The sequence below is a fragment of the Rhincodon typus genome, chromosome 27 (genome assembly GCF_021869965.1).
Source record: "Rhincodon typus isolate 14 chromosome 27, sRhiTyp1.1, whole genome shotgun sequence".
NCBI classification, from domain to species: domain Eukaryota; kingdom Metazoa; phylum Chordata; class Chondrichthyes; order Orectolobiformes; family Rhincodontidae; genus Rhincodon; species Rhincodon typus.
In genome coordinates this window covers 25,873,337-25,899,125 of record NC_063358.1, presented here as the reverse complement: position 1 = coordinate 25,899,125, position 25,789 = coordinate 25,873,337, and the positions used below count along the sequence as shown (strand labels likewise).

The 25,789-nt window shown below is 38.3% G+C and overlaps 1 protein-coding gene and 1 long non-coding RNA gene across 7 annotated transcripts in view; one reads left to right on the top strand and one right to left on the bottom strand.

Annotated features, from left to right (window-relative positions):
- LOC125486282 overlaps positions 1-6,441 on the top strand; it is a 19,194-nt gene extending 12,753 nt beyond the window's left edge. For both annotated transcript variants that reach the window (XR_007264960.1, XR_007264961.1), the window contains exon 3: positions 6,348-6,441. This is a non-coding gene — a long non-coding RNA (uncharacterized LOC125486282). The remainder of the gene's footprint in view (positions 1-6,347) is intronic.
- Positions 1-25,789, bottom strand: part of LOC109933246 (zinc finger and BTB domain-containing protein 8B) — a 26,892-nt gene extending 1,103 nt beyond the window's left edge. The window contains exons 1-4 of one of the 5 annotated variants that reach the window (XM_048613146.1): positions 25,621-25,789; positions 23,180-24,161; positions 18,065-18,243; positions 5,476-5,811 (exon numbers count right to left, since the gene is read on the bottom strand). In XM_048613146.1, the coding sequence (XP_048469103.1) occupies positions 5,503-5,811; positions 18,065-18,243; positions 23,180-24,110 (1,419 nt within the window). In that variant the 5' untranslated portion in view covers positions 24,111-24,161; positions 25,621-25,789 and the 3' untranslated portion in view covers positions 5,476-5,502. Of the gene's footprint in view, positions 1-803; positions 5,812-18,064; positions 18,244-23,179; positions 24,162-25,475; positions 25,581-25,620 lie in introns of those variants that run through there. The other 4 variants (XM_020532217.2, XM_020532215.2, XM_048613147.1 and 1 more) reach the window with 4 other exon arrangements.

Below are 25,789 nucleotides of genomic sequence, written 5' to 3'. Positions count from 1 at the left end.
CAAGCATTAAGGCAAAGTAAATTTGCACAGACTATTGAACTGCAGAAATATTTGATACTTTTTTCCCCTTAGATTGTCTAACAGAACATCCAGCACCTATTATAATGGAGTAATTTAATTACTGAATTCAGAATGCGGTGACTGGTGAGCACATAACCTTAAGTGAGAGACAGTCAGTTAGCTTGGCTGCCAAACATACTAGAATATTCCTGATAGAGAACAAGGCAGAGACATTGTTTTTTACCTTCCTACAAATGCAGAAGGCAAAAATGGAGGGGGAAGAAAGACACAAACAATCAGCCATTTTTTTTTGAAAATCAGAAGTAGAAATGAAAGGTCCTGGAGTTAAGGTGCAGGAGGTCAGCTTTTGCAGTTAATCATTTTGCAGGTAGTTGAGAAAGTTAATGCCAGAGTCAGCCCACAAAAAGGACACTGCATGTCGTTTTTTTTTGTTTTTTAATCTCCCCCCCGCCCACAACTCATCCCATTTTCAAGAGAAGGAAATTTGAAAGAAGAAAATGAGGTTTGCTTACAAAGGTTATGTTCACTTGCCATCTGTAAAACAAAACAGCTCCACAATTCAAACCAGGGCTCATGTCACTAAAGTGGTTCACAATCTTCCAACATATGGACTAGAATTCAAATGAGACCATTTAAAATACACCAGATCCAAGGGTCCAATTATTAAACCTTCAGATTACATCATCATATAATTAGATAAACTGATCCTATCTACATCAATTTTCCACGCTCCAAAACGGGCTGCACCACAAGTCCGAAGAATACAAAATACCTTAATGACATACAATATGAAAATGCATTTTAATAACAGTAATACTGTAGAGATACAAAGCACTAGGTCACATTTATTGTGCTGATGGGACAGTGCACATTCTGGCTAACAGTTACTAGAGGTGTAATAAGCCAGCGCATTGACTTTTGTCTGGGATCTGCAGTACAGTTAACAAATAAATAAACAAACAATCACTTTAAGAATATAGTTTTTAAAACTGCCATTTTGTTGGTTGGCCATAAGATACAGGATTTTGTCACTTTGTTGTGCCTATTGGCAAGTTCATACTAACAAGATCACAATTTGTGAAATTCAAAGCGAAAACACCAAAACGGTTCAGTAATATTTAGGGTTAATGATGAAGGGGGAATGTTCCTTTCTCTGGGCAGAAGACACGGGTTCAAGTCCCAACGATTCCAAAGGTGTGTCCTAACATGTCTGAACAGGTTGATTTAAAAAAAAATCTATGGCACAGTGGTAGTATCCCTATTCCTGGACCAGGAGAATCAGGTTTAAATCCCACCTGCTCCAGAGGTGTGTAATAATCTCTCTGATCAGATTGACTAGAAACAAAAGGTTAAAAAATATCTAGACGTAATATTTAAATGCTCTTCAAAAGAAGTAGGGGAAACAATGCTCAGGTGCAACAAGTTCACATCAAGTCTCACCAAATCATGAGATCCTATACAATGACAATGGAAGCAGGTCTTCAATTTGCCCTGCAGTATTAAAGACTTGTTTTAGCAGTAAGACAACTGCAAATGCAAATGCAATAGTGATTAAATATCTTACAGCATATATTGACACCAAATTAAATTAAAATGACTGGGGATCAGCATTTGTACCAAAGCAATTTTGCCAGCACAAAGAAAATTCCAAATTGCCCACTTAAAATGTACAATCTGGTTTAAACACACCTCACTTTTCAAAAATTATTCAGAGTGTGGACCTACAGCATTTTGATGTGGCAAATAACGACGCCACAGAGGTTGGTCAAATGTAATTCTTTAATCTATGAATTTCCACATAGGAAGTTTCTGCTGAGCTGGGGCCAAGAAGGAATGGTAAACAACAAAGGACTGGACACCACAAACATGCAGACTTCTCATCTCAGACACAGCAACAACAGAAAGAACTTAGGAGGTTGTCTGTTGAGCTATTTTAGATAGGAAATAATACACAATAATACATGTTTTGGAGGCAGAAAATAAGAATCCAAAAGAGTGAATATTTTTAAAAATGAAGTAGAAAATAAGATCCGTTTTAATTATATTTAGTAGAAGTTTTATACCCCGAATTCCACGTTCCATCACCAATTAGGAGTCACCCAGCAGTTACAGAAACAGGGAGGTTACTGTAACTGACTTAATTAATTCAGCTGACAGGTTTCAGAACACACAGTAATCATACAGCTATAAATTCCATTTATTCTCCAGAAGAAAGAAGCCAAAATGAGAGGGCCAAGGAAGACAAAATGAAAATCCCTTTCTTTGCATTAAGATAATATTCCTACTTATCAGTGATATTGCTACTGTAACACTCAATACCACTAGCAATTCTACTATAAAGGAACACTCCTTTTAACATTAATTCAGCATATAGAACTTATTAAAAAATTGAACAAGATTCTATTCATGCATTTTTGAAATTACATTATTTGAGAGACAGAACCTGCTCTTCGGAGAGATTTCTACGTTACAGCTTAAAAATTAAACAAACATTCATTAAACAGCACATTAGCCAGTTAACATCTCTGAATATTGTGGTGTTCTCCAACAGGATGGAAAGTACTTTAATTGGAGAACCAGGGGCTTATGCTCTGACACAATACTGTTACAATAACTGAAATGCCATATTAGTTTCCAACAGCGCAGTTCAATTCTGCCTTATTCTCAGCACCCTGTGTGGATAAAGCAAGGGGTTATTCATTTGCAATAGACTACTACCCACGTCTTGAGATAAACATTATCATGCTCATGAATCAAATGTATTTACATTCAGTTTAAAGGGATTACAATGGTTAGAAATGAAGAACAAAAAGGTATATTTCAGCCACACTGCTACCTTTCCCCAACTGATCTTTCCCTTTCCTGTTAGCTGAATGCTAAACAGTCCAACTGCTCCACTTGTGTTAATGACTCTGTGATGCCAAATATAATGCCTCAGCAAAATAATGCTGAAACAAAGACTGAACAATTTGTAATTATTAAACAAAAAGTCGCAATTTTTGATTGAAAACATTAAGGCTTTTTTCTGCTCGAGTTTAAAATTGCATGGTATCTTGAGACATTGAAAATGAATGCCTTCTTACTTTGGCTACTCTGCAGTGGCTTCCAACACACCAATTTGGATATGGGTCAGTTACTGGTACATCATCTTTATTTTGCACCAAGAGATCTAACTTCTCTCTACAGTCGGTCCCTTTTGGCCAGAAATTAATTTGCTAATCTGCCCCCAGTACTGGGAATAATCAATTGACATGGCTCTGCAGTATGCTAGGTATCCCTTCGCATTTCACATATTTTAGCTTTGACTCCTTGGTTCCACTTAACAGCTACATAGGTAACTTAATCTGTATTCTACCAGACAACTTTTAATCTCAACTGTCCCTGGTATCTAATGCAATAGTGTAACTTCACTTACACTACCCACATCCTTGCCCTAAGTAAGATTACCAATAAATTATGAATAATTTATACTTTCAGGCAACTAGAGTAGGGTGCAGTTAGCAGTTAGAGCAGAACATATACCACTATTCTCGGCTGGATTTAATATCCAGGTCCCTAAATTTAAATAATGAAAAGACCAGGATGTTAATTTACTCCAACATCTGATCTCTTTTAAATTCAACTGTATAAAAGGATAAGAAAGGGGTCAGCGACACTGATTAGTCCAAGAAATTGTTTTTATAATTGAGATATGGTTGCAGATAGAAAAGAAAAATTTAAAGCAGGGTTTGCTGAGAAACAGTACTCGTTTATCAAAGTGATACTGGGTAAAATGTGGGAGCTGGTTTGATCTGATTTGTTGTAGATAAAAAAGGCAGGGATCTTATAAAGAAAGGAATTTACTTGTAATCACTTTTGATGGGGTGGAGGAAAGATGAATCAATATGGGTTATTGATCAATTGTTTTAATATTTTGAGATAACTGGCTGTATGATTTCTGGCCTTCTGTTTTACGTTATAAAAGTATTCTCTGTTCCCAGTCAGAGAGGACAATGTTAGTCTCAGTATAATTGAGAACAAACTTTACAACATGCACATGTACATTAAGATCACATCCACTCAGTAATTATTAAGATAAAACATTAAAATATAGTGCCCAAACCAACAGAAATGATCAGACAAGGGAACAATGTGTCAACAAGACACAAAGGGACACTTTCCAACACAATGCAGCCAACACAAAACAATGACAGTTTATCCAGTTGGGGGTCAGCAATGGCAATGTAACGTATAGACCAAGTTCAGGATTGCTTTACAGATGAGCAGTCCTTTCTGCTACTTGACCCTTTTAGACAGGTCAAATTTAAATTTAAAAAAAAAAATTATTGCAGTTTAAAGGAGTTCTGATATAGCCATCAGAATACATACACATTTACAGTGGACAATTTTCAGTTTCGTTTCCTGTAGAACAAGTTCTTTTAAAATACTATTTTCTAGCCCTTGAATTTCACCTTCCAAAAGTGAAAAACAGGGTTCATCAAAATCTTTATCATTCCAGCTGTTCAGTTTCCACGTCCATTTAGCCAAACCTGTAGGCTGCCAGGAATGGGAATAAATTCAACAACTTACATTAAAAAAGGAGGCAATAATGAGAATGGATACAATTATCATAAATATATAGACAAGTGCTGGAAAGCCTTCCTCAGTTGGTTGGAATCCACCCTACCTCCATCCACCTGTGCCATATCCTGGTTAAATCATGTTCTGTATCCCACAGGGGCTCGGGAAATCCAGTGGTTCTGGCTTTCAAACCCTAAGATTAATTCTAAGCGAACAGATTTTACCCAACTGTAGGAACACCAAGACAATATCCACTATGTACAAGCTATAAAACATCCACGTATTCACCAACAGTGAATACTTCATTACACCAAGACCACTGTATTTTAGTGCTATTTTAAAAAAAGAACTTTATATACAAAGTTATTCAATGCACAGTATTTCAAGCTGTTTGATCTTGAAATGTTAAATGATTTGCCAGTGGAACAGCCCTGTCAACCACTGGCGTTTTCATTCCCAGAACAATTTGCTTACTGTAGAATTATTCCAGGTCTGTTGTATTTGCGTAGAATATTGTATGCGAAGAAAAACATTTCTCACAAAGATAAATAGTCAGCAAAAGTTGAAAAGGAATTGGCTTTAAATTTTCTGCCAGTGCAGAAGATTTCACTTTGGTTTTACCAGCAGATATTTGGCTCCTTCCATTAAGGAAGCTGTCACAGAAAGAGGTTTCTCAGCTTCCTCCGTTCAGATTGACATGCATTCTTTAGCAGTCTTCTCTCCAGTTTACTGACCTTCAAATGAACTCCTTGGGTAGGGGTTCTTTTAAATTGCTCTGATCTCAGAGAGTTCTGTAGTGGCTAGAGTTTCTTTGGCCTTGAAGTTTTCAACTATATACAGCAGTACATAACTGCACCTGTTCAACATGATATTTAGAGAGTATTTGCAACCCACCTGGAAAGGAAGTAATTTCCGGTGGCCCTAAATAAATCCTTCACCATCTGTCAAGTTTCTCTGAATCTGTTGCTTGTCATCCACATTGTCTCCAGCAGATTCATTCTCCTCACTGGATTCTATGTACACAGGCCAGCTGGCATCTTTGTCCTCCTTCTCCTGGTTCTCCAAAACTTGCTCAGTCTGGCTTAGATTGACTGGTGATGTCTCCTCATTGGTGGTCATCACACACGTGCAGCTGTCACAGAGGCCAAACCGCCTTGCACCATGCTGTAGGTTGCTGGTAAATGTTCTCCTGCATCCTTTGCAGACAATTGGTCTATTCGAACGATGTACCTGATGAAAACAGAATTCAACACAGTTCAATTTTAAACCCCAGATTCTTTAGTCAAATGGAATACAATAGCACTGCAAAGAAAGAGTGAAACAGTGAGTTAATTAACTTGTAAGCCACAATATTTATATTAACAAATGGTTAAGTAAATTGGCAGATATTTATGGACAATTATGGAAAAGAAGTCACATTTATGTCAGAAATTAATCATGGATCACACCCAACATAAAAGAGTAGATAGCAACCAGTACAATTAGTAGTCAACCAGAGTCTGAGGTAACATACTTAGTCCAGATGTCATTTACAGAGGAGTTAAAAAGCAACTGCAGCTATGAACAAACTCTTATATTCATCCAAGGAACACAGTAAATTTGTGTTCTGCTGTTAACTGACATTTAAAACTGAAAGGTACTTCAATTCAATCTTTGGATGGTCTTGATTTTGGTTGCTTTAAAATGGGTAGTAATATTTTTCATTGATGATGTAATTCTGACACCATTACTCGAGTCATTATCCAATTTCATTCCAAAATGTGCAGGGCTGGAAACAGACACAACTACTCCATAGTGAACTGGCCCAAACAGCAAACAAAGAATGGCTGAAATGAAGAGTAGCTGAAAACAACAATACCCTGGTGTTTTGTCAGTACAAGCTTAAGTAATTAAGACTTCTACAGTAGATTTACAAAATTCAAATTACTTACAAGAATATTGCAGATATAAAATAAGTTATTGTATCTAATTTCTGAACAGCTTTAATAAAGATGACAAATGCATGTACCTTGTTACATATTGGGCCAGAACACAGCTGACATGAATTTGGGAGGCTTTTTGTCCACAGAACTGATAGACTTGGAGTTTCGTATTAGAAAGAAGTATTAGGTGTACAATGCCTCATACAGCTGAGTCTGGTATTTTACAGTGAATGTTTTTCAGACCCTGTCCGGATACTCTCTCAGGGGTACATTAACATTGGTCACTTCCATAGCAGTTCAAATACTTTGCATTCAGCAGTGGGACTGTAATGCCCAATATCCAACTATAAGATATCAAAGCCCATAACAACAGGAACACCGTATGATCTGAACAGAATATTGTGTCATACACACATCACTAATTTTCTGAAGACAGACAAACTTGTTAGTAAAAGAAGCCACATATTATTGCTGTTTTACCCTCCAGACAACAGGCACATTTACAATATAACATACCTAAGCAAATACATCCTATTTTCCACATTGCCAGTCTTGGTACAGTGTTTTTGACAAGCCTTCCAATTTTACCTAGATCTATGTTTCAAATGCCAGGTTTACTTGGCTGGTTGAGTGACTGTCCAAAGTGTCCCTTTGATGTGATCACTGAGAAAGTCAAAGGACAGTCACTAACTCCTTTCCCCATTCCGTGATTAAGAATTAGGTTTGTCATTAAAACAGGATACCTCGCCTTCTCCCTTGGGTTGCAGGTTCAAGGAAAAACATCTTGTTCTATTCTCAAAATTAAGTTGAGCTACCCAGGCTTAAATGACCCAAGATGAGACATTTGACCCTCGAAGTTGCAATCTGAACAGACAATGAGCCATGACATTCCACATCTGAATTATCTAGTTTCAAAATTTCAATCCCTAAAGTCAGTGGCTTTTATGATGAAAAGTCTGTGTGAGTTTTGTTTTAAAACATAATACTTAAACATCACTAACTTCCAAACAGTTTCCAATGAAAAATACCGAGAACAAACTTAAAACAATAGGCCTCAGTATGTGTCTCAATGTAAAAAAAGGGGTTAATGTATGTAGACCTGGGGACACTAGCCAGTAATTCTTGGTAGAAAGCCCATGAAGGCGCCTGAGAGTACAGGATCATGTTCATCTGTGAAGCTTGGCTGTGTCAAATAACCTAGTGACATATATTGTGGTGAGTGAGAAACGTAGGACAGGCATTTCTTTACTATTTTTTCTGGCTTAATCTCTTTCAACTTTTTTGTACAAACTACCAAACCAAAGAATTCAAACTAAAAACATGAATACACACAAAATATTTAAAAAGGGGAAAAAAAAGAGAGTAACTGATGAAAACAGAAAGCTATAACGAAATAACGTTCACTGAAACTTGCCTGGTTAATCAAATATTCCTTAGATTAAAACATCCAGGAGTAATAACACCAAGTGAAGAGAGGTAAAGGTATTAAATAAAAATAATACCATGGTAATAAGGATTTAATTAAGCAGTTCAAGAATCACTGACGGCACATTATACACTGAAACAGTGGAAATGAAACCAGGGACTGCATTTGTAGGCAACTTACAGGATTATGCAATAACAGCTAGCTTTGTAAATTTTAAATAGACTGAGGCATAAAAAGCATTCATGATGAAAAAGAGCAGTTTTTTGTAGTGCAGTTTCCTTTGTCAATATTTTGCTACCTCAAGAAGGAAGGAAGCACTACTCAACATAGAAACCACAAACGTAGGGAAACATTTGAGAAACCATGCCCACTGTTTCAAAAGGTTCACCTGTCGCTGGAAAAAGGAAAGAAAATAAAAGAAATAAAATGAATCTTAGCCAAATTAAATACATGGCAAAATAGTAATCAGAAGTGTAGGTGAGTATTATATGTATTTAGTCAGGGAAAGGGGATGCAAGAAGAGACACAATCAGTGCAACGTGTGCACAAATGTTTAAAGCCGGCAGGACAATTTAACAGAGCGATTAATAAAGCATACAAGATTTTGGATTTAATAAATAGAGACACTTACAACAGTCAGAAAGTTATGCTAATCCTTTATAAAAAAAAAGTTTCGTATCAAATGAGGTATTGTGTCCAATTCTACGGTCCACACTAAAGGAGGACAAGACAACTCTGCATAGGAGACTGAACAGATTTGCTCAAATGGTTCCAGGGTGGAGGCATTAGAGTTATACAGGCAGACTTAAAAAGTCAGGGATATCACCTTCAGAAGGAAGATGGAGGAGGGGAGAAGGACAGAAGGCTAAGCGGAGATGTGATAGCGATGTTTAATATCATGAAAGAATAGGTAAAAGTAAAAATGTATTGTTTCCAATTGAACAGTAAACAGTAGAAAACCAGAGAGAGCATGAGGAAAAGTTTTTTTTTAAGCAATTAGACTTTGAACTACATTCTCTGTTAAGGTAATTCAACGGTAGACTTTGAAAGGGAATTAGATAATTACTTGAAGGAGAAAGAAAATACAGAAATATGGGGAAATAGAAAGGATGTGGGTTAACCACATTATTTTCCAAAGAACCACTGCAGAGATAGTAGACCAAATGCTCCCTTCAGTCTTGTACTATTCTATAATTCCATGACTCTAGCAAGGTAAAATGGGAGTACATTAAAGGCTAGGGATCTATGCATAAAGCAGACCATAAAACCATATCCAAAAGCCATAACAGCATACATACTTAAAAAAACAGGTTGCGCTTGACCAAATTATAGAATTCTTTGAAGAAATAATGGAGGATAGTTAAAAAGAGTGGATGCAGATCAAATGTGTTTTCAAAACCCATTTAATAAAATACAGACTCTCAAAATTGTTACAGAGTTGAAGGAGGCCATTCAGTTATCATACCTGTACTGGCTCACCAATGAACATTATCACATGGAGCCAATCTGCTGCCTATTCCCAATAACCTTGCATATTGTTTCTATTCAAATAATCATCCAATGCCCTTTTGAATGCTTCAACTGACTTGGTCTCCATCACACTTCCAGGCAGCATGTTCCAGACCCAAATCATTCATTATGTGATAAAGCATTTTCTCACATCATCTTTGTGGTATTTACAAATCACTTTAAACTTGTGCCCTCTCATCCTCAATCCTTTCATGAGTGGAACAGTTTCTCCCCATCTACTCTATCCAAACTTATGATGATTTTGCAAATGTCAATCATGTCGTCTCCTAGTCTTCTCTTCTCCAAGAACAATCCCAACCTCTTCAGTCTATCCTCACAACTGAACTTTTTCATCTCTGCAACCATTCTGCAAGCCTTTTCTGCACTCTCGCCAATACATTCACATCCTTCCTAGAGTGTGGCACCTAGAACTGTACACAACATTCCAGTTGAAGTCTGACAAATGTCTTATGGGTTCAGTATAACCTCCTTATTCTTATACTCTATGCCTCTTTAAAGCAAAGACCAGGCTACTGTAAGCTTTATTAACTTGTTCATTTCACCTGTTCTACTGCCTTCAGTAATCTATGTAGATATACATTAAGGTGTCACTGCTCCTCCATCATCTATTTTATATTGTTGTCCATGTTATTCTTACCAAAACATATCATCTCATACTTGCCCACACTGACCTTCATTTACCACCTATCCGCCCACTCCACCAGCTCATCTGTTCCTTTTTGCAGTTCTACAATGTCCTTCTCTCAGATCACAATGCTTCGAAGTTTTGAATCATTTGCAAACTTTGAAACTGTCTCCTGCATTCCAAGATCTAAATCATGAATATGTATCAGGAAAAGCAAGGATCCAAATACTGACCCCTGGAGAATTCCACTACAAACATCCAGCCCAAAAACGAAATACATTAGCCGCTACTCTTTTTCCTATTTCTAAGCCAATCTTGTATAGCTGTTACTAATGTCCTTTCTATTCCATGAATTATAATGTTTGTCACAAGTCTGTCGTGTGGCCTGTGCTGAATACCTTTTGAGAGTCCAAATCAACAGCATTACCTTCATTGACCCTTTCTATTACCTCTTCAAAAACACCAGCAAGTTGGTTACACTATTTCCCATTTAGAAGTCCATGCTACATCTTCCTGAAAAAAAAATTCCACGTGATTACTAATTCTATCCTAACTAATTGTTTTCAGAAGCTTTCCTTCCTGCTGAAACTGATTGGTGTACAAGAGTTGGGCTCATCCTTACACCCTTGTTCAAAAACAGTTGTAATGTCAACAATTCTCCAGTCCTCCGGCACTTCCCGGAGTCTTGAGCAGTCTGAAAGATTATGGCCAATGTTCTCATGTAATTTCCACCTCATTCAATATCTTCGAAAATAGCTCATCTGGTCTAAGAGCCTTGTCAACTTTAACTACTGACAGTCTATCCAATATTTCCACCTCATCAATTTTGAACTGTTCTAGTGTCAGAACTTCCTCTGGCTTGGGTAGCATCCTTGGTCAAGGTAAAATATTCACTTAACACCTCAGGCATGCTTCTTGCTTCCATGTGTAAATCCTCTTTATGGTCCTTAATCAGCCCTATTCCTGTTACTATTGACATGCCTATGGAGAATTTGGGATTATCTTTTACGTTGGACACCAGTCTTTTCTCATAACTCCTCTCTGCTTCTCTATTATGCTTTTCCACTTTGCCTCTGAACTTCCTGTATTCTTCTTGGGTTCTCAATTGTATTCTCTACCTGACACTGTCATAAGCACATTTTTCTTCATTATTGCAATTTCCATCACCTTTCTCAGCTAGGGAGCTCTGGATTTCTTTGTCCTCCTTTTCCCTTTTGAAGGACTACACCATGACTGTACCGGAACCATTTCCTTTTTGAAGGTAGCCAATAGTTCAGCTTTCATTTTTACCACACCAAGTTTTTGTTTCAGTCAATCTGACCCAGCTCTGTCCTTGCTTCAGTGAAATTGGCGCTCTTCAGTTAATGATTCTAACTCTGGATCGCCTAAAACTGTTAGGTATATGGCAAAAATAATGGCACATACATTCTAGTACCTTCCTCAAAAATCCATGTTAAACTGACACATTTTCAGTTACAGTTTTCTTTTCCTCTCACCCTTCTTAAAATAGGATGGGTTGCATTTGTAATTTTTCAATTTAAGGGCATAATCTAGATACTTTGGAAGATTATGTCTAATGCATCTGGAATTTTCTTTCCTATTTCTTTTATCACATTCATGGGAATCTTAAGGTTGACAGACTTCCAGTACCTGAAGTCCATATTTTCTCTCCCTTTACTTCGATTCTCCTGTGCCATTCTTCTATGGTGAAAATGGACACGCAATACTATTTAAACAAGCCTGTTATTTTTTGTTATCCTTTTATTTTTAGCTGGTCAACATTCCTCTCAACCACTTATTTCTCCAAATATAGTCATAAAAATGTTTGCCAGTAAGTGTATTATGCTTATTATTTACATAGTATCCCATTGTTGCATTTATTACCCTCTTAGTCCATTGGATTTCCATGTTAAATTGCCTTCCTTTGGTTTTAAGTCTTTTCTTCTACTTGGTACTGCTGTCTCTTTTCTTACTTGTTGACCATATTTACTTAAGTGGGGCTGGTGATTTTCAGGGGAATGCATTGGTTTGTACTGTAACAAATTTTTAAGAATGCACCTGACCATTTGCTGTAGGATTACACATCAAGAGTTCAGCCGATTTTACTGGGGTTATTTATAACATAGAACCAGTACACAGGAGCAGGCCTTTTGGCCTGCCATGTCTGCAATGACTATCATGCCATGCTAAACTAATCCCATCTGCCTGCACCTGGTCCATATTCCTCTATGCCCTACTTGTTCACATGTCTACCTAAATGCCTCTTAAATGTTGTCATCATATCTGCTATCACCTCCTCTGGCAGTACGTTCCAGACACCTTGTAAAAAAAAACTTGCCTCACACATCTCCTTTAAACTTTCCCCTCACACTTTAAACCTATGCCTCCTCATATTTAATATTTCCAGCCTGGAAAAAAAAGACTGACTATCCACCCTATTCATCCCTCTTATAATTTTATGTACAGTAAACTTTTTATTAACTGACACCCAAGGGACCAGGAGAGTGCCTGTTGATCAAATATTCTGGATGATCACGACGTCCACATAATCAACGTAAAAACACACGCTAAGTTAATTAAACATAATGCAGGGGGTATACAGGTCATTTTATTTACAGGATAAGTAACTTAAATTATAGTGCAAGTTTGCCTTAAATAAAACTTATTGGCAGACAGCCTTCTCACTTGCACCCTCAACTGACTACTCAGATATCGTAGGGAGAAATTGACTCAAAATTGAATCAACTGTTGATATTTCGTGTAACCATTCAGTTGAACAATAAGTATATTTACACTGAGGTAAATAAATTAAAAAAACTAAAATAATTGGACAGAATAACAGTAAATGCAGTATTTGAGTTATATCATTTTTGATAGTTCATCAGATGACAGTTGAAACAAAAAGCTTGCTGTATTTCTATATAAAATCACCTCTCAGCCTCTAATGCTCTAGTGAAAACAAGCTATGTTTGTCCAACCTCGCTTTCTAGCTAATACATTCCAATCCAGGCAACATCCTGGTAAACCTCTTCTGCACCTTCTCCAAAGCTTTCCCATCCTTCCTACAGTGTGGCGACCAGACTTGCACACAATACTCCAAATGTGGCTATCTAAAGTTTTATACAGTTGCAGTGACTTGCCAAATTTTATTCTGAATGCCCCAACTGATAAAGGCAAGCATGCCATATGCTTTCTTTACCATCTTATCCACTTGTGTTGCCACTTTCAGAGAGCTATGGACTTGCACCCCAAGATCCCTGTCTATACTAGTACTCCCAAGGGTACTGCCGTTCACTGTATACTTTTCTTTTGCATTTGACCTCCCAAAATGCATCATCTCATACTTGTCTGGATTAAACTCCATCTGCCATTTCTCTGTCTAACTTTCCAACTGATCTATATCCCGCTGTATCCTTTCACAGGTTTCCTCACTATCCTCAATTCCACCAATTTTCACGTTGTCTGCAAACTTACTAATCAGAATACATCGATTTTCATCCAAATCATTCATACATATTACAAACAACAGAGTATCCAGCACTGACCCTTGCAGAACACCACTGTTCATAGATCTTAGAAAATGTTCATAGAAAATCATCCCTCCATAACTACCTTGTCTTCAATGACTAAGCCAATATCGTATCCAAACTCAAAAACCAAAAGAACTGCGGATGCTGTAAACCAGAAACAAAAACAAAAGTTACTGGAAAAGCTCAGGTCTGGCAGCATCTGTGAAGAGAAATCAGAGTTAACGTTCGGGCCCGGTTCTCTGGTTTGTCTTCACAGATGCTGCCAAATTTGCTGAGCTTTCCCAGCAATTTGTTACTGCATCCAACATGCCAACTCACCTTGGATCCCATGGGACTTAATCTTCTGAACATTATCATGCGGGACCTTGTCAAATGCTTTACTAAAGTCAATGTAGACAACATCCACTGCCCTATCTTAATATCTTTGTCAGTTTGTCAAAAATCTCAATCAAGCTTGAGACAGAAGACCTCCCGTGCACAAAGCCATGCTGACTATCACTAATAAGTCTGTTCTTCTCCAAATAAGTAAATCCTGTCCCTAAGAATCTTCTGCAATAATTTCCCTTCACTCTGAAGGGTTTATCAGCCTATAATTTCCTGGATTATTCCTGTTGTCCTCCTTAAACAAAGGAACAACACTGGCTATTCTCCAGTCTTCTGGGATCTCGCCAGTGGCTAATGAGGATACAAAGATCTCTGATCCTCCCTTGCCTCCCTTATTATCCTGGGATAGATCTGGCCCTGGGACAATGTTTTTCAAGACAACCAAAACCAGCTCCTCCTCGATATCAACAAGCTGTAGAATATCAACAAGCTGTAGAATATCAACATACCCCTCCATAATCTTTCCATCATCCACTTCCTTCTCTATGGTGAATAATGATGCGAAGTACTCATTAAGGACCTCACCCACTTCCTCTGGCTCTACGCAGAAATTCCCTCGTTTGCCTTTGAGTGGACCTACCTTCTTGCTCCTAGTATATGTTTAAAGTGCCTTGGGATTCTCCATAATCCTACTTGCCAAGGGCATTTAATGGCTCCTTTCCGGCCTCAAAATTCCTTGTTTAAATTGTTTCTTGCTTCCTTTACATTCTTCAAGGAATTTGTCTGATTTCAGTTTCCTAAACCTGACACATGCTTCCTTTTTTTCTTTTTAGCTAAACTTTCAATAGCTCGTCATCCCGGATTTCTCAATCTTGCCATCCTTGTCTTTCAACCTCACAGGAACATACTGCTCCTGAACTCTGATCAACTTGGCCTTTAAAAGACTCCCATGTCAGATGTGGATTTACCCTCAAACAGCCATTCCCAATCTAATTTCTTCAGTTTCTGCCAAACACTGTTTTAATTCACCTTACCCAATTTAGCTCTTCCACACGAGGACAAGTGTTATCCGTATCCATATCTATCTTAAAACGTATTGTTCTCAAAGTGCTCCCCCGCTGAAACTCTAATCACATGGCTCATTTCCCGATACAAGGTCTAGTACAGGCCCTTCCCTAGTTGGACTAGCTGCATATTATTTCCAGAAACCCTCCTGGATGCACCTATCAAATCATGCCCTATCTAAGCTCCCAGCACTAAGGAAATCCCAGTCAACATAGGGGAAGTTAAAAAAACACCCACTACAACAGCCCTGTTGTATCGATAAGGTTTTTCCATGATCTGCCCACATATCTGCTCCTCTATCTCCTGCTGGCTAATGGAGGCTTATAGTATCACCTCATCATAATGACTACACCTTTCTTATTCCTGGAGTTCTACCCATATTGCCTCACTGGATAAGCCCTCCAAGATGTCCTCCCTTAGTGCAGCTGTGACATTCTCCTTCGTGATAATGCAACTCACCCACCCTTTTACATCTCCCTCTATCACACCTGAAATATCTAAGCCCTGGAATGTTGAGCTGCCAGTACTTCCCTACTCTCAACCGTGTTTCTGTAATGGCTACAGTATCATAGTTCCATGTACTAATCCAAGCTCTAACATCATCCGTCTTACCTGTTGTACTCCATGTGTTAAAATAAATGTACTTCAGACCTCCAGTTACACTGTGTTCATTAACCAAGCCCTGCCTGTTCTTCCTATTACACTTACTTGAATTTTACTTGAATCCTACACCATGAACATCCTTGGGGTTACCATTAACCAGACATTGAACTGGACTCACCATACAAGTACAGTGGCTACAAGACCAGGTCAGAGACTAGGAATACTGCAGCAAGTAATACACCTAACTCCCAAAAAGTGTCTACAAGGCACGAGTCAGGAATGCATTACAGTACTCCCCACTTGCCTGGATGAATGCAGTTGCAATAACACTCAAGAAGCTTGACATCACCTGGGACAAAGTAGCCCGCTAGGCACTACTTCCACAAGCATTCTGTCTCTCCACTGATGCTCACAGCAGCAGTGCATACACTCTCCAAAATGCACTGCAGAAATTCAAAGATCTTTATAGAGTACCTTCCAAACCCACAAGCACTTCCATCTAGAAGAAGGGCAGCAGATACTTGAGAACACCACCACCTAACAGTTCCCTTCCAAGCCACTCAATACCGGGTATATTGCCATTCCTTCACTGTCACTGGATCAAAATCCTGAAATTGCTTCCTTAATGACATTGCAGATCCACTTAAGGCATATAGACTACAGCAGTTCAAGAGGGCAGCTCACCACCGTCTTCTCAAAAGCAACCAGGAATGGACAATAAATGCTGGTCCAGCCTGCAAAACTCACTTCCCACAAGTAAATAATAAAAAAGACAAGAAGTTGGCAGGTAGGTAAAAATGACGGACTGGTGAAAAATATTTCTTGCAACAGAAAGATATGCTCAAGTGGTTCCAAAGTGATCTGTGTTTGGAGGGGGGGGGGGGGAGGTTTTTTTTAAAATACTATAAAATATAATGGATCTCACTTTAGAACAAAGACCAGATTAGGAAACTGCAACAAGAACAGTGAAAGATTCCAGGAGGAATATTAGGTGACCTGCCACCGAAAAATGTAGATAAATGTGAAATAAAAATAAGGGAAGTAAATGCAATTAAAACAGGAAATCTTTAAATCGAATAGAGAAACCTTGTATGCAGATATATGCATCAATAAAAGTGACAGTTCAGATAGATATAGTCATAAGGTGCATACCGAATCCATAATTTTATATCTAGTGGCACATAATACTGAAATAAGGAGTCAATGTCAAATTTGTACATGTACATAAGTTCAAATTACAGTACAATGTTTACACAGTTTTGAGCATCCCATCATATGAAGTACAGTATATAAACGCGATGAGAAACATGCAGCATTCATTCACTCAGAGCTTATTAGGGACAAGCAATTATAGCTACAAATACAAGCTTGAGAAGTTAGCCTGTATTAAGACAATAAAGAAATAGGAAAAGTAGGCTGTTCGGTCCCTTGACCCTACTCCACCATTCAATAGAATCATGGCTGACACAGGGGCACACACACACACACTCAAAGGGAGAGGGAGGGAGAGATAAACAAAGAAGGCCAACCGCAAAGATGGTTATATAATGCAGTTCTCTACCAAATGACATTGTTGAACCAAGTATACAACTATGTCTAACATGGAATTTGTTGATGAGAGTGTATTAAATCACGTAGGAAGAAACTACAACAGTGGGACTAGTGTGAATCGAATAAACAGCAACACCGAAGAGGAGATTTGGGTCAAATTACCCTACAATATGGTGTAACATTCTAAGCTTTGAAGATCACTCCAAAGTAACAGAACAGAATATTAGGCTAAATATTGTAAAGGTAGAAGAAAATAAAGAACATGAAACGAGCATATCAACAAGGTATAAGTACCATCCTGTGAAGATATTTGCTGATAATGTTCAAGATAACAAACACCAGCATTTACCCAAACACAGAATTAAGGATCACTGCCATGGTAGTCTGAAAATAATTTTATAAAATTTTTTTTTACGACCTTCAAATATCCCAAACTCTATTAACTGCTTTTGAAGTGGAGTGACTGCTGTAGTGTCAGAAGTGTGGCAGCAAATTTGCACATGTCGAGGTCCCACAGACAGCAATGTCATAATCAGATTGCCTGTTTATATGTGATCTAAAGGGGAAAATATTGGCAGGAACAGCTCCAAAGCTCTTTCTTGAAAATAGTGTTGTGGGATCTCTTGTATTCACTTGTGCGGCAGACAGGATATCATTTTAAACATAATAAAAGTTGGCAAATTCTACAGTTCAGCAGTTGATTGACAGTCTAGACTGGGTGCTCACGTCCTTGGAATGAGCCTTGAACTCAGACATACATAATGTACAGAGTTTAGATTGGTCAAGAACGACTATAAAAATTAGGCGCTGAAGGAATATGGTAACCAGACATAGTGGAGGTTAGGCCAAATATTTTACCTAATAACCATTTGACTGTTAAAATTTAAAATATGCAAACATTACTCACACTTAAAGCATGGCTTCGGAGATGCTCGAGTCTGGTGAACCTTTTTCCACAAGTCTCACACGGATATGGGCGCTCTCCAGTGTGCGAGCGCATGTGTCGTTTTAGGATTCCTTTCTGTTTAGCTGTGTAAGTGCAGAACGGGCACTTATAGATCTTTTTTGGCACAATTATTCCATTCCCTAGAAACAAAAACCATTGGGATCAAAACATAGAAATCTCAGGTTAACCATTCAGGTAAGGAGGAGGCAATGGGATAACCGATGTGGAGAACGCAAATAAAGACCTTTGCTAGGATATTATTTAGAAAGCATCTGTAGGAGTAGATCTTCATCTGAAACATCAAGTGCACCAAAATAATTTCACAATATGGTGGTAATAATCCCAAAAATCAAAACATAACGGTATTGTTCTGTCAAAGCTCTGCACAATCTTAACGAAGAACTCCTGAAAATTATAGACAACTGTTAATTTGCATCATACAGTATTTCATTTATGCTTATTTTCATTTTTTACTGCACACTTAACAGGAACATCATGGGATTAGTCCACAGAATACAATACAGCCGATAGTGGCAGCTCCAGATGATGGCACAAAATGTTAATTTACCCTATGCCCAGCAAAATTTCTTCCACTACCCATTTCTTTTCCTGGAAGTATTGGTTATTTGCTGAAGCACAGTTCCACAAATGCTAGATCCTTGCCCAATTGGACAGCATCCATGCAAATGGCTCAGCGTAAAAGGACAGCAAACTAAAGCATTCATTACTGAAGGCCAGACTAGTTATCATCCAAATCTAGAGTCTTAAAACAAGTCACTCAACAGAGATGACAGGTAGAAAACATGGGCATCTTCCATGCCCTTCCTAGGTGAGTTAAACATAACTGTAGAGACTTATCACTATCCCTAAGGAGCACACCTAACAACACAAGCTAGGGATCAAATCTGGGAATTTCCAGATGCACAGTATACACTCACTGGATAAAGTTGTTGAATCAGCAGAAGCACATTATTTTGTTATAAAATGCAATAAAAATATGAAATACATCTTGAAAAAAACATTGTGGGCTACCACACGATACAAAGGCACTAGACCAGAGAGACCACATTACAGATTTTATTCGTAGCTTCTGTAAAGTTAGTTAACCTGAACCAAGGAAAAAGTCTAGGCTAACAACACTGGATAGGAAAGGACATGGGACGAAAAAAAAAATTCAGGTTCCAGTTTCTGGATGTTACCCAGTACCTCCTGTAGGAAAATGCTGCTCCTCACTCCCTTGACTCACTCTCTCCATAGACTAATTACTAGAAGTATCCACATTCTACAGCTTATGGTTCTTAAAAATGTAAGTTGCTTGAGGGCTGCTAATTATAGTGAGTGGAAGGAAGGGAATAGTGAGTGGAAGGAAGGAAATAGCTCGTGAGACTAATTTAGGATTAGAGTCGTATACAGTCGATCTAGAATCACCAATGCTGCAGATCTACAGAGCAAGATTTTCAAGTAATCCAATCTCAAGAGTTACAGGAATGGAATATTCACGCTGTGTCTCACACACACAGTGGCTCATTTCGGATTACACATTTAACTTCCCCTTCAATATACTAAGCAACTATTCGACATCAATTGCTACTTTGCTGCATAGCTGTGTAATCCCACGTTAAATGTCTGTGGTCAAAAAGACATACTGGGAATCTCAAAACTGTGCCCTGGAATTTGCTTACTGCAACTACTCAGGGAGCAGGGCAAGCGAGAATAAAAATCTGAAATAGTTTCACAAAGATTTTTGCACAACTTTGAAGAACGAATCTCACCATCCAGCTCTTCTAAAAATCAGAAGGCTAAGGAAAGAGATCATCGAAAAGGATTCTGGTACCATTCTGGTGAATCACCAAAATCACCATCATTCTTCAAAGGCTTTGACATCATTCCTAAATTGTGATGCCCAAAGTTGAATGTCATACTGCAGCTGAGACCTAACCATTGTCTTATAAAGTTCTGCTATAACTTTGTTGTTTTTGAATGAAGACCATAAGATATAGGAGCAGAAATAGGCCATTCAGTGCATCAAGTGCGCTCCACCATTCAATAAGATCAGGGCTGATCCGATTACCTTCAACTCCTTTTTCCTAACTTTACCCCACAACCCTTGATTACCTATTCATTAAAAATGTGTCTATCTCAGGCCTGAATATTCTAAGCGATCCGGCCTTGACAGGCCTGTGTGATAAAGAAGATCACAGATTCACTACTCTCAGATAAGAAATGTCCTCATCCCTGTCTTAAATATGCAATCGCTTATTCTGAAATTATATCCTCTGGTCCTAGATGCTCCCACAAAGAGAAACAACCTGTCCACATCTAACCTGTCAAATCCTCTAAGAATGTTGGATGTTTCAATAAGGTCACCACTCATTCATCTAAATTCCAACCTACTCAACTTCTCCTCCATAAACAGTCCCTCTATATCCAGTATCAACCTAGCGATCCTTCAAATTGGGTTAGAAATTAGTTAGAAAAAAAGAGGACACGGAGGGTAAAATTTAAGGCAGCTTCACCTTGAGGATAAAAGCCAATAGCAGTGTGCCACAGGATTCTGTTCTAAGACCAATTTTATTTCATATGTATTTAGATTCAGTAATGCATGAAAGTGGGAAGGCAATGGCATTGTGATATCATCACTACCTAGTTCTCTGGATGACTAGTCCAATGTTCCAAGGACCCAAGTTCAAATCCCTCCATGACAGATGGTAGAATTTGAATTTAATAAAGATTTGGAATCAAAAATCCAATGATGACATGAAACCATTGTTGTAATACCCCATCTGATCCACTAACATCCTTTAGGAAAGTAAAACTGCTGTCTTTACTTATATTGGATTGTTGTGCAACACAGACATATTGTTTTTCTGTTCTGACAAAGAGTCACTAGACTCGGAATGTTAACTTTATCTCACAGGTGCTGACAACCCTGATAGTATTTCTCCAGCACCCTGTTTTTGTTTCAGATTTCCAGCATCCACAGTCGTATTTATAATTTTTTTTTATGTTGAGGGTTTAGGCTTCTGGGATTGAGTTAGTAACCATTGGGTTTTGTGTGTGTCTGCCTCAATTGATTCGTAAGTATTTCTGTAGCCATTTCTCTTAAAACTAACTTTTAAAGCCTGGCTTTAGATTGAATGGATTTTGTCCAATGCTAATCAACTTTTGTTTATTTAAATTATTTTACAACTCAACACAGGAAATAATGGGGTCTCAAGGTTTGTTAGCATATTCTGGAACTTCTTTTTTGAAAACATGAAGGGAAATGAGAGTGAGAAACATACAGACACTTTTAGTTTCAGTTTTCAGTGGTGTAGTCCTGTGAAGTCCTTAGAATAAGACTTGAGAGTGAACACTGAGTGCGAATGCCAGATAAAACTGTTGGGATAAAACCTTTAAGAGGTTATTTAAAGTTGAGTTCATTTAAGCTGGTGTGTGATAGCTTCTTCCTAGCACTAACCGCAGTTCCAGTCCAAATGTTGTGATTTCAACAGATTTAAACTTACTGAGGTATTAGGTTTAGGGATGAATTACTGCAGATGCTGGAATCAGTGCTGAAAACAAAAAATGCTGGAAATCACAACGGTTCAGGCAGCATCCACGGAAAGAGAAAGCAAGCTAACATTTCAAGTCTAGATGACGCTTCATCAGAGCCATCTAGACTCAAAACATTAGCTTGCTCTCTCTCCGCAAATGCTGCCTGACCCGCTGTGTTAGGTTTAGGGATTCTGGTGCAAGTATTATGCGAGTGGTGTTTTGTTTCTTTTCAATTTATAAAGGAGTGCTTTGGGATTAATGGCATTCTGCTTTCACTGTGTGTATTGGACGGACGTGTTTCCTAGGCAAGGGGTCCGGAACTGCACACGATGTCCCAGATATGGTCTCACCTGTACAATTGAAGGAAGATATCTTTACTCTTGTACTCAAATCCTCAAGGCCAACATTACCATTTGCCATCCTAATTGCTTGCTGTACATACACTAGCGCTCAGTGACATATGAACAAGACACCCAAGTCCTTTCAGACATCACTGTCCAATCTTTCACCAGGTAAGGAATACTGTGCACTTCCGTTCCTTCTACAAAAATGGATAACCTCACGTGTCCACGACATTCCAAATGCCATTCTCTTGCCCGCTCAACCTGTCCAAATTCCCTTGAAGCTGTTTTCCATCATCTTCACAACAAACATTCCTATATTGGGTCATCCACAAAATTTGGAAATATTACAATTGGTCCCAACATCCAAATCATTGCTATAGATTGTGACCAGCCAAGCACTGATCCTTTGAGTACACTCCTAGTCAAACTGAGAATGGCCATATTTTCTATGCTTTTTTCTCCCCATTAACCAATCCTCAATCCAGCCCAGTATATTACTCACTATATTGCATGCTAATTTTGTTTACTAACCAGCTATGTGAGATTTTATCCAAACCCTTCTGAAACACTGGTTCTCTTCATCTACTCTGCTAGTAACAACTTCGAAAAACATTTATCAGGTTTGTCAAATGTGAGTGCCCTTTCACAAATCCATGTCGACTCTGCCCAATCAGACCATTAGTTTCCAAGTGACCAGTTATCACATCCTTTATAACCAATTTTAGTATTTTCCCTACTATTGGCATCTAACTAACAGGTCCAATGTCTCTCAGTCACAGGGTGTACTGTTAACCATACTGACCTTTATTTACTGGAGTAATTTTAAACTAAACCTGATGGGAATTTCTATGGGTTTTTAACAAAAAAAAGGTCTGTCATTTTATGAAATCTAAGATTAACGAGGTTGAGTTTTACAAACCATTTAGTTGTTGATTCAATTAATTTTATCCTTTTATTACTTCAGTTTCACAAACGAGCACATAACGGGGAAGGGAAATCAGCCGTTCCTCATGTAATCATGTGCAAAGGCATTTTGACCAGCAAAATTTCACTGTACCAAAATTACTGGATTAGTCGTCAACAGTAGAAGTGAATGTGGTACGTTATCTGGATACGAATTCCTTAGATAAATGCATCTCTTTCTAGTACTGCTGATGTAATCCATTTAGGTACTGGTTAGTAATATGGATCTCACCTGCATCCTCCCCATACCAATCACTCTGCACATCCATCATATTGGAAAAGGAGCCCCCTCCATCCTCTGGACGCCCCCCTCTGGAAAAGTGCTGTATGAGATCTTCCTTCCGCTGGACGTTCCCTGTCCTCAATAAAACCTCTAAGAATTGTTTCATCTGATAATTTTCATAAGCTATTTCCATAGCTGGGGCAGTCTGCAGCCTTTCCTCAGCCTGATCTGTGGCAGATGGTGTAAACTGCCGGAACCGGTCAACTGATTCTACTTCGTCCTCGTCAAACTCAACTTTAGGCTCTGGAAGTTTAGGTAATGATGGAGGATGAAGTTTCTCTGGAGATAGGTTGTCCTGATCTTTCTGTACAAGATCTATGGGATGATAAGAATTGCACTCATTCCAAGTTATACTTTGATTATTGTCAGGGCTTGATTCCTGCTGTTGAACTGATGAAACAGGGTTTGGACATTGATTTCTACAAAAAGACACAGCATCTCCAAAGGCTGCTATATTATTCCCATTTTCCACATGATTACAGTTATCATCTTTCTCATCTTTCACACAGATGTCAAGAGAAGATCTGATGTACAGTTTGCAAAAGCTGACTACATCAGTCATCTGCAGGTAACTAGCAGCTGACATCACTTCAATGACATTCTTACTGCAAAGGTTCAGCTTTCCAGAATAGAGAAAGTCCAGTATTATGGAAAAGGCCTCAGATGTGACAATGTCCAGGGAGGCAGTGCTAGGACGTCCACTATCGTGGATATAGTGAATCAGCAAGGCTCTGAAGTACCCACTGTTAGCAAACAGAATATTCCGGTGAGCTTTGAAAATTCTCCCCTCCACAATAATGCTGCAGTCACAGAAGAAGTCCTGCTTCCGCTGTTCATTTAGTTCTCCCAGAAGTTTAGTGTAATATGATGTGATCTCCATCTTTCGTGACTAGGAATTTGCCAAAAGATGTTTTGCTGCCTGCAAAATAACCTTAAAAGATCAGAAAAGGGAATTTTTTTTAAAAAATTGTTTTCAAAGACAAGAAAATTAGTGCTACAGTTGGAGTTATTTTTCACTTTGGCACTGTATAGGATCAAGCAATTTCAAGAGCAAATAGAACAAAGCTCTATAGAATAAAGAAAGCATCATTGCAAAAAAGATCTGACATCACAATATTCAAGTGATAAAGCTTCTTTTACTTTGTCCTGAAAATTCACTTTAACCGCAATAACAGCCCATTTCCCTAGTACATGACACTTTTCACTTCCCACACTAGATTTTCTTACATTATCTGCATCCTAACCAGTAAACTCCATCTGAAATGGATTATGATGATTGTTGTGCAACACAACTGTGCTCCCTAGAGTTGAAACATGTGGTTGGTACTACATGAAATAACAAAAGGACCACCAGATCAGCATTCACAAATGTGAAGGTTGTGGGTAATTCTACAGAAATTAGTTGACTGAACCACTGCTAATCTCAGTTAAGCACCCATCAATTCTTCCAATGAGTCTTGGAATACCAAATAAAATTGAAGAATGAATTTGATTCAGAAAGAGACATATGAATGAACATATAACGCCAGATAGACTGGACGTTCAGCAATGAATTCAAAAAGTTTTGAACTACCTAAGTGAATAGGAACAAATCGAAATAAAAATATCAGAGATCCCCAAAACATTTTCAGTACAGGGGGGTAGGCTAGCACTCAATGTTGACAGTAAAATTCATTAAGAAAATATGCTAACTAAAGAACAGGAGTAATATATCCAATAAAAATAAGGAAACTTGCTCTTACCATTAGACAACCTAACTGCACAAAAAAAACCTAGCATTCATAAAACAACACCATGTCTAAAAATGCTTGACACAGCAGGGCTAGTTTTTCATTTAACTACTGGCTTCAATTTAATTTTGTTTCCTTTGATCACAAGTTTTAAAATAAAGCTCTTCTAGCTCACTTTTGAACTTGAAAATGGAAAACTGGATAGCAACAAATAGTAGAATAATTATGGCATCCACGTTTCTCAGGTTATGACTATGATGTATTAACAGGAGCAAGCCTGTAATTGGGAAACCTCAATTCTGCTATTGTTTCAGGACCTGTTCTAATGGGCTAGTTTGCTTAAAATATTCGGTCCTTGACACTACTCCTGACATCACAAGAATTTATTTGACCCGTTACACGAATCATTTCTGAGATAAACTTCTACCAAGACCCAGGCCCACCAAATGTAACCCCAAATATAAGAATTAAAGACTAAACCGTGTTAGCGGGCTAACTGTCCAGTAGCAACACACCACTTAACAGTTGCAATGAAGACCACAACAGGTCAGACTTTAGGATTACACTCTCTCATTCGCTTCAGCAGACATCCCTCTCACTTCAGTTGTTAGCTCATTGACTTGTTATAGGCCAGAATCACCCAACTGACTCCATATTTACCTTTGCTTCCTTTGGCAAGAGCAAAATATCTCAACGACGGCCCCCTCACCCACACACTTCATCAACCTAACCTATCCTCACACCGGAACTCGCTGCCGCGTCCATTAACTGACAACATCCTAGACCAATAGGAAAAGCTAACTGGGGAAAGGATGAGAAAGTTAACCAA